This window comes from Mixophyes fleayi, chromosome 5 (assembly GCF_038048845.1).
Source record: "Mixophyes fleayi isolate aMixFle1 chromosome 5, aMixFle1.hap1, whole genome shotgun sequence".
NCBI lineage: Eukaryota > Metazoa > Chordata > Amphibia > Anura > Limnodynastidae > Mixophyes > Mixophyes fleayi.
In genome coordinates, this window is record NC_134406.1 from 56,028,971 (window position 1) to 56,047,316 (window position 18,346).

General features: G+C 38.2%; 1 protein-coding gene across 4 annotated transcripts in view; it reads right to left on the reverse strand.

Annotated features, from left to right (window-relative positions):
- The window catches only part of HYCC1 (hyccin PI4KA lipid kinase complex subunit 1), a 77,048-nt gene that overhangs the window by 8,157 nt on the left and 50,545 nt on the right, over positions 1-18,346 (reverse strand). For all 4 annotated transcript variants that reach the window (XM_075212217.1, XM_075212218.1, XM_075212220.1 and 1 more), the window contains 4 exons: positions 17,277-17,372; positions 8,625-8,741; positions 6,422-6,509; positions 4,003-4,162 (listed from right to left, as the gene is read on the reverse strand). In XM_075212217.1, coding sequence (XP_075068318.1) covers positions 4,003-4,162; positions 6,422-6,509; positions 8,625-8,741; positions 17,277-17,372 — 461 coding nt within the window. The remainder of the gene's footprint in view (positions 1-4,002; positions 4,163-6,421; positions 6,510-8,624; positions 8,742-17,276; positions 17,373-18,346) is intronic.

The following is an 18,346-nucleotide window of genomic DNA, read 5'->3' on the forward strand; positions in this document are numbered from 1 at the left end:
CTGCATTGTATTAGGCGCTAGCAGGAGCACAGAGCTGGATCTTTGCCTAGCTTGTGAATAACTATTATTTTGACTTATGTAGAAGATGGGTCGAGTGTAAATTAATTTTGGAGAATTTGACTTGCCTGCACAGAGCCGTGCCCTCAACCTCATTGACTAACTTTGGGATGAACTGAAATGTCGACTGCAAGTCAGGCCTTATCGCTCAACATCAGTGTCAGATCTCACTAATGGCTCTTGTGACTGAATGGTTGCGAATCCCTGCAGTCATGTTACAAAATGTAGTCAAAAGCCTTCCCAGAAGTGTGCAAAGGGGGGACCAACTCCATATTAATGGCCATGGTTTTGGAAGGAGATGTTCAACAAGCACGTATGGATGTGTGTCCACTTGCTGTTGGCCATGTAGTGTATATCAAAGTTCTGAGACTTTTCATATTCAGTGTATTACTACATATAAGCTCACTACAATGAATACACAGTCTCACTGCCTATCTAATGTCCAGCCAGGGTACAACACCAGAGCAACTGCAGTAACAGCCATCAGATTACACATAGGAACTTGCTTTAATATTAAACACAATCTCAGGCAATGTATATATCCTCAGACTCATGGAACCTTGAAGCAGCAATGATAATAGAGTTGAAGCTGAATTTTCAACCAGGGTAAAGCGCCAGGAACACCATGGTACAAGCAATGAATGGCAGTTTAGCGGCAGTCAGAAACCACTTCAGAAACAGCAGGTTTAGGAGCCAGTAATACAGTTCCTTCAGTAGTAGAGTCACCAACGGGTTTCCAGAGCAATAAGAAACTTAGCACCAACTATGCACTAACCAGATCAGTATGGCAGGCAGCGATCAACCAATCAAACAGATTGCTGGACACTAGTCAAACAGACTCAATCTGGCAAGGTAGCGTTCTACTGACCGGATCTGCGAAGGTATGTGCCCACCACCCAGGAAGTGCCAAGAAGAGCGCCTGTGCCATTAAGCATGAGACTGGGTGGCTTGAAAAAGGGACAACGTGCTTCACATTTCTCTGTCAGAGCTAGACCTGTCCAACCTTGTGCTGATCATCACTTAAGCAGGGAGATTCATTGGTGACAGTTTGAGGTATTTGGGGAGAAAGGTGAAAAAGGTATTTACCAGAGCAGAGCTTCTATTCATTTCATCAGCCCTTTTATTTCAATTGTTTTTTTGCATGTAGCTCACACTATGGATAGCCACTTGAAATTCATTTGGAAAAGCAGCAATATTTTCAAAACAAGTTCCCAGTGACAAATCTTTAACAAACCCTTAATTTGGAAGAAAAAATAATATTGCAATTTACTAGATTAGATTAGAGAGTTTGGTAAACAAATTTACAAATTTTATTATAGGATTTGAATCTCTGAACAAAATCTTCTTTTACTAGATCCGTACCTTAGCGTCATTGCCTTGGACATGCAATGTTTATCTAGTATGCAATCACTGGCTAATCCTCTCAACATAATCCAAATCTCCCCTCTATAACACCTACATTTTCTATTAAGCCCATCGTCACACAAAACTATGTAACTCTCTAGTTCATGTTTATTTAGAGATTTGTCTGGTATATTTCAAAACAGAACATTTCTAATGGAGATGGAAAACCAAATTTTGTAAATGCTCTGTTGTCTAGAATAAATTTAATTTCTGGTTACTAATGCTGCACTCCTAATTGGAGTTTTGTTATTCTGAAATCATACATTTATACAATGATACAGATAAAAACACTAAATTAGATGGAAAAAATTAAATTTCATTGCAAGGTGTGAAACAGCTTGTCACCTCCCAATGGCAGATGGGAGGTATACACAACCAGTAGGTAGAGGAAGGAATGTCCCCAAGTACTACATACCATGTTACTGCTCAGTGTCACAGCCTGTGAGAAGAGAGCGCCAGTGATGTCATATTTACAGCCTACCAATGATTTGGAGAAGCAGCAGGATGGGGCAGCACGGCGGCTAAGTGGTTAGCACTTCTGCCTCACAGCACTGGGGTTACGAGTTCAATTCCCGACCATGGCCTTATCTGTGAGGAGTTTGCATATTCTCCCCGTGTTTGCGTGGATTTCCTCCGGGTGCTCCGGTTTCCTCCCACAATCCAAAAACATACTGGTAGGTTAATTGGTTTGTATCAAATTGACCCTAGTCTCTCCCTCTGTGTCTGTATGTCTGTATGTATGTGTGTGATTGTGTGTGTATATTAGTGAATTTAGACTGTAAGCTCCAATGGGGCAGGGACTGATGTGAATGAGTTCTCTGTACAGCGCTGCGTAATCAGTGGCGCTATATAAATAAATGGTGATGATGTGTGATCTATTCCTCTGCCACTTGTAGATGAGGTAAGACGAGGGTGGGAGGAAGGACAATGGATTACACAGTGGATATAAATCAGTGTTCTCCCCCAAAAATTTTGCCAGCCGGGTGGCATTAAGAAGCAGCCGGGTGGGGGCAGTGTAATACTTTGCAATAATATTGAAAAATGTTGGCGGTTATTGCCCACCCCTGCCAGGACTGGCCATACTGGGGGTCAGTGGTCTAACACACACTGCTGGCTGTAGTGCTCACATAGTGCCTGTTAAAACAGGAGAAACAATGGTTTATTGTATTATAATAGGACTCTGTTGGGCTACAAGAGTGGCAAGTAAAAACAGTCGAGTGGAGCACCCAGGAAATAGGTGCTGGAAAGAACATTGTACATTATACAGGAGGGGTGGGTGAATTACTGGGGAGAGGGAGGTGTGAATGAATAGATACATTAAATGTTTTTATTTCCTATCAACAAAACACAATGAAGGCTGCCATTAATGACAATATTCATGAGAATGCAGCCCATCAGTCAGCAGGGACTAGTAACATCAATGACAGATAGGGCCCTTCCTGCCTCAGAAATTACACTATTTCCTAGTTAACTAATGGGCTGAAAATGTGTCCAGCCTCCAAAATGTTTGCTCCAACTGTGTGCAAACTACAGGTACACCGCAATTTAGTCACACCGATCTTAAATGATGTGATATAGCTAATACATCTAATTTCTCAAAAGCTTATCAGTAAATTCAACTGCAGACAAAGCAGAAAACATAGCTTCCATGTACTTTCAAAGCAAACATTAGAATTTGAAGTGATAAGTTATTGTAATCTATTAGAAATTCAGAACCAGACAGACAATCTTATACAAGGGAAAAAAACAAAAACACCATTTCATGCAGGTATTCGGCTTAAAAGCAGACAACAACAACATTATTATGCCTGAATGTGATTACATTATTCGTCACTTTACAATTTTTGTTATGTTATCAAATGCATATCAATTTTAAAAAACAGCTCATTAAGCATTTATATTGTCTTTGAAGGAGGAAAATGATGCTCTTTGAAATCACAAAACAATTGCACGCACATAGGCCATAATAGTTCTCACATTTGTGCAGTTAAGTGTGATTTGATGAAACGAGAACCTTTCACCGTAATGGTTATATAGATAGCATGGGTTTCTGGGAGGGGTAAGTGTGCTGTTCCCGGTTTTGTTACCAGTTAAGAATTGTATTTGTGCCAAGTCATTGCAAGAAAGCAAAATGGGCAGAAAAAGGTAGATATACTAAAACTAGAAATACTGTAGTAGGTAGTAATTATGTCAGCAGAAGGGCAAATAAAAATTATGGAAATAGCAATCATAAGGTCAATGTACTCTAAAAGCAAAAATGCACCACTTGTGGTTACCTATAAGCCATCTCCCCTATTACTTACCTATTATTCTAACCCATTACTACAATGCACGTACATGCTTTTGCTACAAGCGTCAATTCACTTTATTGTTCAGAACTTAAAAAACAAAAGGACAATTGTAAGTCAAGCTGTATTAACTACAGCATCATTTCATAGTTTTTCCAGTTTACCTCTAAAAATCCACACACCCCCCTAAAGGTCATTTCTCCTGGAACACCAAAGATACTAAACATAAACAGAAGATGAGGATTAGTCTCACCATTTCTCTTCCACCGGTGGCCACGTATAGACATACTGGTCACAGCGTTTCTAGATATCCTAGATGAGGTCGGGGCAATTTCAACCTCTATACATCTAGTTCCTTTCTTCGTTCCCTTAACAGCTCCTTGTGGTAATGAAGCTTTGATTGCATTCGCCACCTGGAAAGAGAAAAAAAACAAAACATTCAGAATGTAAGGAATGTTGTTTATTTTAATTATGCAATAACAGATATATACACGCAATAAATATATGATAGATAGTTAAAAAGATAGATACACACATATACACATGTCAATTTATGGCTCTGGCACCCCTGAATTTTTAGTATAACCTGTACAATATCTTCAGAAATAAATGTACCAATTTCCTATCATTTTAATAGGGTATCCAAAGTTAAGAATCCTAAAAACTTTCCTTTTCAAAGGACATGTGCTAATGTCAAAGACAAAATATGACCTGGACAGTATGAAAAGCACCCTGCCTTAATATTTGGTTATACACCCTCTGGCAACAATGACTGCCTCCAAATGTTTCTTGTAGTCATCTATAAGCTTCTTGCACATGTCTGATGGTAGTTTCTCCCACTCTTCTACTGTAATTTGTTGAAGCTCTTGAATGTTTGCAGGATTACTTTTTTTAAAGACAGATTTCAGTTCTCTCCAAATATTTTCAATTGAATTGAGATCCGGAAACATTGTTAGCCAGTTTAAAACCACAAATGGTTTCCTTTTCAAACATTCTTTTGTGCTTTTGGATGTGTGTTTTGGGTCTTTATCCTGCTGGAGGACCCATGTCCTTTTACCCAAACCTAGTTTTCTTACACTGGGCAGCACATTTTGCTTCAAAATGCCTTATAATCCTCTGATTTCACAATTCCTCAAATACGTTCAAGGCCTCTATTACGAGAGGACAACATTATGGATTCTCCACCAAGTTTAACTGTAGGTAAGGGTGGTGTTCTCCTTAAAAGCTTAATTTTGTGGCTAAGAAAAAAGAAAAAAAATTGCTGAAAGAGCTCTATTTTGCTTTTGTCTGTCGACTGAACATTTGCACAGAAGGATTGTAGTTTGTCTAGGTAAGTTTTGGCAAGGATCAGACTTTTTATGTCTTTCAGCAGTGGGGTCCTTCTTGGTTTAGTATGTGGCGTATAGACAGGTTGAAACCATCACTCCAGATTGTTTCAGGTCAACCATGCAAGACATCCAAAGACTTCTTTCTTCAATTTTCCCCTTTCCACCACATGCAGGGAGGTTCCTCAGAGTTCCAGGAGTAGCAAACTTCTGAACAACATTGCGCACGGTTGAAACTGGGATGCCAAAGGCTTTGGAGATAGCCTTGTACCCTTTAGAGGTCTTGTGTTTGGTGGTAATAGCACTTCTGATGTGCTAAGGCAGTTCTCTTGTCTTCATTGTTGTGCAACAAGGAATACAAAGTGGTCTTTAAACATTAAAGCCATCATTCATTGATTAATTCAAGTCACATGAGCACTGCCAATTTATCACGACGTATCTGCAGATCCGGAAGGGTGTTTGCCACATCCAATAGGCAGATATTTCTGTATATGGAGATCAACTCATGAGGATTACAGATAAGACTTATTTGATTTCCTAACTGTACGCAGATTATATTGAAAAACATCTAATTCTTGTTGTTTAGTACCACTACACTAAGAGCGCTCTGTAGCTGTGTGTGTATGTATATGTGTGTATATATATATATATATATATATATATATATATATATATATATATATATATATATATATATATATATATATATATATATATATATATATATTGCCATGCAGCTGGTACCATTGATAATATAGGATAAACCGAACGCAGGCTTACAGGCTTATGTTTTCTCTAGTTTTGTTTCAAAATGTTGTCTTAGCAGCTGTCAATCATGCCTATTTAAGGCTCATTTAGGTGTGGCTACAAGCCAGCCCTTGCTAGATGTAAGCCCCTATACCTGGGGGGTAAGTGCATCTGATTTTAACTGCATTTTAATGGTGTTTAAAGCATATAGATCAGTGCAGGACCTGCATACAATGAGGTGCCCTTGAGGCTGGGTTGCAGGCTTAAATGTTTTGATCAAAATATGAACCAATACCTCATGTTTACATTTTTCTAGATACACACATATATGCAGTGTTAAGGATAAGCGCGGACAACAAACTGATGAAGGAGATGGCCAAAATGGGGACAGAGGAATAAAAAAGAAAAAGAAAAAAAGAAGTGGTATTTTAACTGTAACCAGAAATAAAACGGTGTTTAAAGAAAGATGATCATTTTATAATGCGATATTCCGTTATTTATATTCACCAATGTAAAGCTACCAATCATTTCACAGTTGAGAAGATGGATTTGTACAGACCATTCAAGGCTATCCAGAATAAAGGAAATATCTACACTTACCAAGAGTGGCTCTGGGAATAGTTCCAGCTGCGCCCTGTACAGAACATCATCCAATGCTCTACGGGCTGCATCCCATTCTCCATTGTAACTACAAGTGAGATGAAGTTTGTTAACACGGAGACATTCTGCAATGTACGCGCACATCCAGAGTATGCAAAGCGCATATAAATGGCTGATAAGACAGGTGAAGCCCATCCCTTCTCACACACATTACAGGCACTGTAAGCTGCCTGCTTTCTGTGGTCTCTGTCCCATTTCTATTTAGTGTTATTGTTACGTTATACCTCTTGAGGCTTTGCTATGCTATTGTGATCATATGTCATGTTGTTGCATCTTTGCAGAGAAAACTGACAATTTCACAACAATGTGGGCATCAAGCAGTTAAACTCAGGTCTCACTGAATAATACCACATCTGAGTGCCAATAAGATACAGTGAACACGAAGCATTTATGCCATATGATACCCCATTGTTCGCCCCCCCCTGCATATGGCCTTGGCTAGATTAGCAAAGCGTAATTTATGTCCTCCACCCACATGTTCCTGGCTGCTCAAATCATACCATCTATGGCTGGGGTTACCTGTGCATGCTGGTTACCATGGTTTCAATACTTTACATCTCTAAGCTTCTATCTTTTATATCAATAAGATTAATTACGAAACAGATGATTAGTGACAGCCATTTATAAACAGGACTTCCTAAAAACAAAATGAACAATGTAACTGTTCAAATGTGTGTGTGTGTGTGTGTGTGTGTGTGTGTGTGTGTGTGTGTGTGTGTGTGTGTGTGTGTGTGTGTGTGTATATATATATATATATATATATATATATATATATATATATATATATATATATATATATATATATATATATATATATATATATATATATATATATATATATATATTTTACTTAGACACACACACACACATTTAAAAATCAATTATTTTTAAAACTGTTAATTTTATTATTTTTTTTTTGTTTGCACTACGTGGTTGATTTAAATGGATCCAGCGCTAGTTTTACAGTTACCATCTTGTATAAAGTCGCTCAACTGTAATCGTGGTCAGATAGAAAATGTGCATCACACACGAATTGGGGTTCATTTACAATTGGACATATGTCTTTTCTGTATGGAGCATAATAAACATGTACACACGTTTGTATGTTGTGCTGCATACTGTTGATCTGCATCACCTTACGCCATGAGAGAGCCGGGGCAGGAAAGCATAGGCCAAGCAACAATGATGATAAGTGTCAGCAGCAATGTCCAGCTGCTTCTGATTGGCCGACTGCGCACCAACCTGTCCAGCTGATAGCACTTAATAAGCGTTGCGGCTATACTATATGAAATAGCAGCCATATTTTCATATTATTTAGACCATTCCACTTGGCCTACAGCAGGAAAGCAGATTCCCATTTGATTTATTGCAAAACAGATATTTGTATTTAACTTAAAATGTAATTACTTCCAATTTTAAATTATGTGGAACATGTAACTCACTTTTATTAATAACTGGCAAGACAATATTCTCGTGTGTGTATGATACTTTATTACATTATTATATTGTGTACAAAAATGGTAATACGACTACAGCATTCACTACTAATAATGTGAAGCCACATCTCTGCACACTAAAAACTGACATATGCCTGGTACAAATACTACTGTGTCTAAACTGGATACATCTCGAGACTTAACATATGCACTACACTCACACACTTTATGCATCCACCTCTAAATGAGCCCCATTAAGTGCATGTATATATGTACACACACCCAACCAGGAGGAATCCAACTGTTCTAGTTGGACTGGTTAGTAGTATATCTTGTACACCGATGTTCCTGCTTTACTTAAGTAGTGGTGACCAACACTATGTAATGATAACAATACTTCATAAAAGCACGATATACCACATACTTTTACATAGTATTTTGCATTCCATGTCTTTTCTATTAACAAACATTTGCATATTGTACAAGCAATATATATTGTACAGAATATTATATTTATATATATTAAAATTACTGTACAAAATAATTTCATTTAGCATTTCATGGATCTATAAGACTCCAGATGGCCCTCTGAATATCTGTGGCTCACCCCTTGGCTCCTATGTGTCCTGACACTTGGGTGGCAGAATGGCACTTACACATAACATACATGGAGATAGACAGACAATACCACACAGGTGTAATCTTACAATGAGTAGTAAATGCCGGTTAGAAGCTGCACCATAAATTCAGAGGAGACCTGTATTCTGTTCTTGACACCCATGTATTTTCTTGCATGTTGGCGAGGGTATCCACAGACACAGAGCCTACAAGACAAATCAGTAACAAATATATTTAGTTAAGTTAAGAAATGAAAAAGGAATAAACAAGGTAAATATGAATTCATTCATTCATTCTGTTAGCATGCAGTTCTGTATACAAGGCCAGCGAATGGCCTCACCTTGGCTCTTTGTGAGCAGATAATTCAGGACATTGTCTGGACATGATGAAGTTAAAAAGGAAGTTTTATGTTTTTTCAAAAAATAAATTAAGAAGCAACTTACCAGTTGCTTCTTATATTGCAGCAATATACATCTCACAAACAGCGAGTTATTGTTTCCAGTCTCGTATGTCTTTTTTCTTTATTAACAACTGACAGTGCATTAGTCTCGGTAAGCATATGAATTATTATTATTCTAAGAATCACATTCGGAAACTACGTTTGGGAGTGTCATCTTGGTTCCATACATCCCAACATTTGGGTAGGCGGGGGCGGGCCTGTTTAAATTGGGAAGGTAGAGAGGTGTGTGGTTGTGAGTTCCAGATCTGGAATTGGTTGAAAGATTTAAAAAAAAAAAATTTCATCATCAGCTTTAAATCCACTGCAGAGTCTGGTGGACGGGCAATCTCTGCATCTCCCCCCACAACTGGCAGAGGTTGTGGTGCTGTTAGACCAGCGTCTCCCAGCAATGCTCTTGTGGATCTTTTGACTCTAAAAACGTGGTAACTAGTCCATCTCCTTCCATAGCTAGATGCCCTAATTAGAGTTAATTGTCACTTTGCTCATTTATCCTGTGTTTCTATTTGGGCTCATTGTTCAGACTGAACTACTTGTGAAATGTTGTTAAATATGATTGGCTCCTCTGCTAATTGTTAGCGTTTAGGCTTTTTGGTACAGAAACATGTATATTTGTTTTACTCTAGCTTTACTTAGGCTACTAGATGTCATTCTTTACATGTGTTTCCCACTGGGCACACTTTTCGGTTTTTACAAGTACCTTAGCCATCAAATATTTTAATGTTCTACAGCGAACACTTATTTCTGTTTCACTGTCTGTATGGCGTTTTTCCTGAAGCCTTACTGGGCAAACAGCTTGGGAGATAATAGCCTGTCATGATAGCTTCAACTTAATATATTATTGGCATATCTGTGTCAAAGCATAAGGTACTCTCTGCTGTACTATTCTCTTTGGAAAGTCCATTTTTTTACAAGACAGTTAGTGTATTCCCATTATCTGCACTTAGGATCTTCAAGCATCATCTAACTACAGTGATCAACGGTTAGCGAACGGCTCTTTACCTAGCTTCCTTATTGCTGATGATTTCCTATGTTGTAGACAGTGGTGTGACCTATAGATGCAGTTCATAGGTTTGTCCAGCACTTCAACTGGTGTGTGACTCTTGTGACTTTGCACCGGTCATACTTTTAGGTCACAACAGGTTGTGACATAAACCATGTTTAGAGAGTTTTTTCAATGACATGTTGCTTTAAAGACTAGGTACACCATTTACTGGCATCTTTCTGGTGTGCCGGTATAAGACTGTATGTCATATCGGCCCTTGTTATTTCTTACGGTCCCTGACCTGCAAGCATGTATTTTTCTACACTGCCACACTGATGTGTGCTCATGCGTTCGCTGTGTGTAATTTTTTTGTTATTGGTCATGCCCAGCAGTGTGACCTTCTTGGTTAATCAACTACCAGACTGCTGCCTCTTCTCATGCGGAGTGATGTAGACACTTCCATCTCCTGTTATACTTGGATAAGCCTGTGGTACAGACTGTCGGGCAACAGTGTAATGAGAGGCACTGTGATGAGGGGGGGCTGCAGTGTGATGATGGAGGGGCAAAAGTGTGAATTCAGTAGTGAGAGGGAATAGTAGGAAGAGGAAGAGCGAGAGAGAGAAGCAGGATGTGAGGCACAGGGGATAGCAGGTAGGGAGAAAGAGAGGGGAATACCTACAATGAAGATCGGGGCACATAGGAACAGAGAAAGGAAACAGATCAGAGAAAGATAAAGGGTAACAAGGAAGATATTTTGGAAAGTTTTATTATAATTTTATATAGATATTAGGGAACATGTAAGTACACAAAGTAAGTTATGAGGGAGAGGTGGAGGGACACAGAGGAAAGGTAATTGTACACAGGAGAGGTAGGAGACACAGGGTGGATAGCCTTGTATTATTTAATATGTTTTAGATTATACTATACAGTGTTAATATGAATCTAAAATTAATTTCACTTTATCAAAACCCCTAACCCTTCGGCGGCCTTGGCAGTCATTCAATTCAAAGTGAAAGTTCCAAACCAGCACTTCTACATTTCCACTGCGACCACTGGTGTAGGGAGATTGACAGTTATTGATTCTCCTCCGGGCACATTCTCATTGATTGAGCTCTCAGTTTCCCACTTGTATTCACCCACAAACTTGTCTTTAACATCTTGTAACATGAGCTTGTCGTCATCGGGTCTATCATCAAGTGCAGCCCCCAAGCAATTCATAAATGTTGGGGAAACACCACTACATGGAAGTCTTATTTATTCTCTGCCACTCTTAATATATTCCTTATGCAGTTTTTTATATGTTGGCCCTTAATCATCTTAGCTTGATAGCATTCTGATTAAATACAATTTATTGCTGACTTTGCTCTTTAATGTACTTTTTGTAACTCCTCCCACATTTCTTTCTTTAATATTAGCATATATGCACAATTTAATCATCATCTTTTGGATTGGCGAAATTCATCAAACTCTTGTAAGTTAATATTTTCTCTCTCTTCAGCCTTTAAGCAGAACTTAAGGGTTGAAGAATACAGAATGAAGAATACACTACGTTCCAACACACATATGCCAACGCAGTATAAATATATTGTGCGGCTTGTTGGAGGAGTTATGGACTGCAAAATCTATAAAGATGGTCACCACTGTTTGGAACCTTTGAACACTGTCGCAAGCCTGGTGAGGTCTAACGAAGAGTGACACACAGTCATTTTGTAACTGTGAGCCCTATGTAAAACGTTGCTCTATCATGCCGCTGACTTTGCAGCGATGCATATATCAGTAGTGCACAAGTTTAAAATCCAGTAGCACATGCTGTTGCCATTATTATCCTGTGTCACAAGCAACAAAATAGCAACATTAAAACAGACTAAACAGGCCAACTATTTCCCCAGTCCAGCTTTAATTAACAAATAAATAAATCTGATCGGCTTAAAAATGTGTCCAGGTGGAAGTTTTTAATATGAATAATGCAGAGTTCAGTAGCTTTAGCCCCATCGCTGGAAATCGCTCTGCTGCACCCCCCCCCCCTCCTCCCTCTCTCTCTCTCCAAAATCATAACAGATATGTAACTGGCCACATCAATATTGCTACTGGAGCAGCTAATTCACAATCCTGGAAGTCTCCCCTCCCCACAATGGTTGTAGCCAAAACTCAGAAGAGCTATGTTATGGAGACTCTTGGGTCTCCCATATTCCTCGTCAGCTTCTACCCCTCTGAATAAATGGTTTGATTGGAATACTTATTACTCCGAGCACCCAGCCCCATCACAGACGTCCTCCTCTTCGTAAAAGCAATGCAGCTCTACCAACTTCTGACATATATTTTCTGTTTGTGTCTGAAGTATTTGTTTAAAGTGAATCAGTGTACCCCCCTCGATGTCCTCCCTCACCTTACCTAATGTTGTGTATGTACCTTATATTGCTTTTATTCCCTAAACTTCAATAGAAATTTCATTTGTTAAAAAATGTGTCCAGGTAGGTAGTCAGCATGGGTATTGGACACTTCTCTTTACGCTTGATGTTTATTACAGTATATAGATGGCAGTGTCCATAAACAGTGCCCATAAACTACCAAACATTTACCTTGGGGCTTGTCTAATAACTTGGAGATTTGCACAATAATGTGCTGTGTCAGAGCAGCCAGATGTTTTCTTCAATTTTCAAGACAAAAAGTAGAGGTAGACTTTGATGGTCTGCTAGTGTTTCTGCAAACACTTTTAATAAACAAACCCTTGAGTTTGTGCAGTCACACAGAAAATTAAACTATTCCCGGTACTTGGTCTTCAAGCCCTGGACAGTCCATTAGTTACTATATTAATAGCGTGCAGAGATGATTGAAATGTTCTTTTTACAGCAGGGACTATTGAACGTCTCTGCACTTAATTAGTTAGATGATCAATACACTTCAGTCCGCGATCGTTCAAGCACAAAGAAGATTTCCATTTATATGTATTTAGAAAGTTAACAAATACACATCTTGAACAAAAGTGATCTACCAGCACCATAAAATACTGGTTACATAATAGACATCTGCATTCAGTCACTCTTATAAACGGCATTTTTTCTTTTACTGCATATTCATTTTATAGACACTAGTAATGTGACTGCTAGTATTCCAATTTCCTTGTTTCTATAGTAGACCTGATATATAAATACATTATATGTAAAGCCTTTCCATATTGTTCTATATCTATATATAGATATATCTATATAGCTATCTATTATAGAGAATTTATTTTATATAAACACTAATTAAAAGCATATGGGTATACCATTTTGCATATAATATATAAAAAAACATTTTTATACAAAGAATACAAACTACTTAAAACACTGCAGGAAATTGTGAACATCTAGGTGTGAGTTTATGCATATTGGCTCTGGGATATCTTGGCATGTCGGTGTGTTGAATAGAGACCACAACATGTACTGGGAGAGTGAGAGCTGGGAGCGTACCTTTCAGTATATAAAGTGCAATAAGCTGCGTCCACTTTGCCTTCTTAGGATGTACAGCACTGCGGTACCCTAGTGGCGCCTTATAAATAAAAGCCAATAGATAACGTGCACTGCACAAGGATTTGCTCTCAGATATACATCTTCATTTCAGACGTGATTACGACATGCACCAGTGGGGAATATATTTACCTCTTCACGCTAGCATCTAATCTGCATTATACACTGTTCATCAGAACAGGTCTGTATAATCTTTACTCGTTAGCAAAATTGGACCATGATGCAGATTTGGAACATAGCAAAGTTAATTAGACGCTGATGTGGCTCTGCATTCTAAGCTGTCCAATGATGGTCAGTAGATGTGGCAGCACTGGATTTGATAACTAATTTAAATAGCTATATTTAATACATTTTGGTGCAGTGCAATACCACATGATTTCCTTAGTAGCTGGTTTACAGTTTCAATTTTAAATTTCATTATGCCTCAAAGCGAACATTATCTTCTGTGGGTGCACTGACAGAACTTAAACAGTTGTGTTAGGTGATAGGTCCCAGAAAGTATGGTTAGTCCCTCTAAATGGGTACATAGGATTCAGTTAATCAGATTAAGATTTGAACAAGTGGATCTGTCCTGGCTGGTCGACCAAGACTGTGGCCACATTGAACAGATCTAGGGCTAGATTTACTAAGCTGCGGGTTTGAAAAAGTGGGGATGTTGCCTATAGCAACCAATCAGATTATCTCTGTCATTTTGTAGAAAGTAAAAAATAAATTAAAGCTAGAATCTGATTGGTTGCTATAGGCAACACCCCCACTTTTTCAAACCCGCAGCTTAGTAAATCTAGCCCCTAGTTGTATATATTTGAATGGTCATTTATTACCCTGAGCCTTAAAGTTCTTAGGTGATGGACTAAACATTCTATGAATTTTGGAACGGATTAAAACACTGTACACAACCTTTTACTGAATATTCAGATATGACAGGCACTGGGGTCATTTTAATCATGACTACCACATAAGGTCTCTAACCACTCAACCATTTCCTGGTACACACACAAATGACTGGTATCGGATGCGCAAATAAAAATATAATCAATGGCATTAGGATATAAGTTATTTTCATTAAATATTTCCTTGTTTAACAGTTTACAAGCTACTGCTGGAGTTCCTTAGGCCAAGAAAATTACTGTAGTCTCATAGTAGTGACTGTTTGTTACCAGTTAACAAAAAAAAATGGAAATGTATACTAACAATATTATTATTAAAAAGCAGAATGCACACTGTACATGTTGGCTAAAGTTCAATGTATGTTTATGTGGTTTTGAGTGTGTTACTATAGTCTGTTATTATGATCACTGATGTAGACACACATTAAATGCTTCACAATGTCAAAAAAAAATACAGGCCAAAAAAAAAAAAAAAAGGAAAAGCAAACCGTCCTAAAAGGTTGCTCAGACATGAAACACAATGTTCTTTTGTATCAATGCCTTATGGTAGTGCAGCTTTAGAATCAGCTGTCGATTGCCCAATGATAAAACTAACTAAAACATTCCATTAAATAAAAAATAAGAACTATCCTGCCAAAAATTTTGTTTACCGAGAAATTCCCCTCAGCTCTGGGCTTTAGAAAATGTCCCAGCTGAATCTGTGTAATCATGCACACTAAGAGGAGCAAACATGGAATGACTGCTAAGGAATACCCGCCTGCTCCATCTGTTAGGAAACATAAATGGAGAACAGGCAGGATTATTCTGACATAAGACTGGTTGTCCATTTAGGAGAACAGCATTTTCAATAAATGGTTTTACATTGTGGGCAGCTGCATCATATGAGCTATAAAAAGAATGGTCTCCTGCATTCCAGCCATTACTGTAGAGTGTCCTTTACCATCAGACAGGGGAATGCCAAGCAGCCTCACACCATTACTCTGCAATGCTCTGATTGGCTACATGTGGACCTATCCCCTGCCACTTCAAGTCTGTCTAAACAAGGACATGTAAGAGTTGGCTGACCTAAAATACCTTGTGCTGCTATTATAATGAAAAAATAAATAATATACTGTAGGTCTAGATCTAGCCAGTGAATTACACTTAAAGACAATACGTAATGAAAAAAATTGCAAGAAATATGGTACGGTTATGAGCCGCCATGGCCTGCGGCTCGTTTCCCTTGCTAGCATTTCGGCCGTTGCCATGTTGACAGCTGGGACGCTCTGTGTTACAGCGCCGCACACCGGCATTAGAGGACAAATGTTAGTTAAGCAAATTAATTAATCATCATTAGCCTCCTGTGGCTATCCTTGTTGCTGAGCTTAGTCTTGACGTGGTGTATGACCTGTGCAAGTGTACCTAGAAGAAGTGATGCTGTTTTGAAGGCAAATGGTGGTCACACCAAATATTGATTTGATTTAGATTTCTCTTCTGTTCATGATTCCATGACTATGTAGGAGGTAAGAATCATGTAAAATGATAAATCAGTCATCACTGGCATACACAGGCCATCATTTTCCAGAATCAGTTAGAGGTTCTGTAACATTTTGCCTTTATTTTGTAACTGGTCGCTCTTGTTCTTATACGAAGCTGGCATCAGATATAAGGATTATTACACAGGGAGAGAGAGTTTATACTTATTGGGAACAATTAATGAGAAAAGAGTAATAAAACATCTCCAAATGTTGGAGACAGAATACATAACAGCTGAAATCCAAAGCCAATATCAGATAAGAACCATTCCTGCCACTACAAAATTATAATGAGAAAATAAAATATTTCTTGCCCCAGAGAACATAATAAAAGGCTTATACTGAGATTAGTGTATACATTCAGCCTAGCAGGAAGCAATTACACAGCACACCATTCTGCAGATGGTTCAGCACAAACTGAGACACGGATCATTGTCTTTCCAGTAGGTGATCTGTGTCTACTCAGACCAGGGTCATAAGTCCATGCAAGATAAACGTAATTGGGACAATTGGTGGTTCTTAATTTTTTTGTCAGCTTTATGGATTAATTAATGAGGCACACGTTAGTGTCACGTCACTTACTCCTAATAAAAAATATATTAAATTCAAAATGTTGTTGGCTATTTTTTATTCAAACCCCCAATTGTCAAGTTGATTTGCAAACATGTTTTTCTATTTTTCTGCTGTCTCTGGCTGATTACAGACAAACCCTCAGCTTATATGCGTATAGGCGTAACTGTATTGTAGTGTGTGGCAACACTGTTTCAACAAAGTAAAATAAACTAAAACAGTAGAAGTGGTTGCCTGCCAAGTTGTATTGTAGTCATTAGAGAATATAGGGGATGGAGACTATACGATCATTTCAAACTCACTTGATAATTTTTTTAAGCTAAATCCTCTAATTCCCAAGACACAACTTTAATATAGGTTTTTTTTTCCAGCAGAACAAAAAAACAATTTGCAATAATTATAATCAATATAGACATGAATAAAAATAAAAAAAAATCACTGTGAAATACGTGTTTTATAAATTGCTTTTATAGTTCAACAGTACATAAAGGAGATTAAATATTTCCCATTTTGGAAATACAAATTCAAATACACAAAACCTCAATATTCTACAATACTGATCTGATTCATGCTGTATGTGGATTCCTTTGTAAAAGGTCTCATAAAAGGTTTTCACCCAGGGTAAAGACGATGCTACTATTTTAATACGGTTAAGGATCAGTGTTCTTAGGATTTAAAGACGGTCTTAGGAATTAAAGAATCTTACACAGACAAAGTCTTACTTTACCGATCATAATCAGTGAATGCATCAGAAATATACAAATATATACAGAAATAATATATGCTCCAAATATTGTCATATGCGAACTATAATCTTACCTTGAGGACATCTGACACAGGGATCGGAGGGAAAGAGCTGGCATGTAGTTTAAGGCAGCATTATAGCACAGTAAGAGAAATGTCAATACTTCAAACCTAGAAGAAGAAAGCACATAACACCGTCAGTACTGAAACACAATACATTATTAATACTCATGGAGGCAGGATATACAAGAGAATGAATATGGATGCTGGATGAGATTTAGCTTATGACACTCCTTTTCCTACTCTATTACAAAGTGAGTTGTATTAAGCCAACCATACAGGATATTATCCAGTTATTTAACCCAACTGCCAAATGCCCAGATCTGTTGGCCAAACCAGACAGGAACAGGGAGGCCAAATATTCAAGATCAGGTTGTTCAGCAACCGGGCCAAGGCCCTCAGTTGTTCGGAAAAATGGTATTGGCTGTCTACACTTTAAAATAAAAGCAGAAGCTTTAGAGAATCAACATCAACATTTATGTATATAGGGCCACCAAATTCCCTAACGCTTTACATTTGGGGACAAACCCAATAATATACAATACTGGGCAATACAGACAAAGATTGTAAGCTTGCGAGCAGGGCCTTCTTACCTCTAAGAGAATGACCTTTGGTGGGGCTGAGGGTCATACTGTAACGTAGGCCGTTTCTTAAAGTAACCCAAATTTGACCCTGTTTTAAAATGTTTAAAAGCTTCCAAGATATTCTGAGACCAAGGGATACGCCTCATCAATATGCAAGGTAAAGAACTGTACTACAGAGGCCATCTCCTGACATCTACAGAAGCAGCCAGTATGCATTACCAAATGAAATACCAGGGGGCTGTCCTAACAACCAATGCAGATAGACACCAGTAGTCTAATTGGTGATTATTGCTGGTAGCCAATTACAGCCCACTGTACAAGAGTCAGCTAATGCTATATACCAATCAGAGTGTTGGGGGCTGGAAGTCCAATAGAAACAAGGCACAATGATGTACCAAGGCCAGCCATGAGTAATCAAATTGGAGAAGGCACCAGAGTTTTAAAATTGAGGTATGTAATGTATAGTAATCACCACACTGAGGTCTGACTTGTAGATTGATC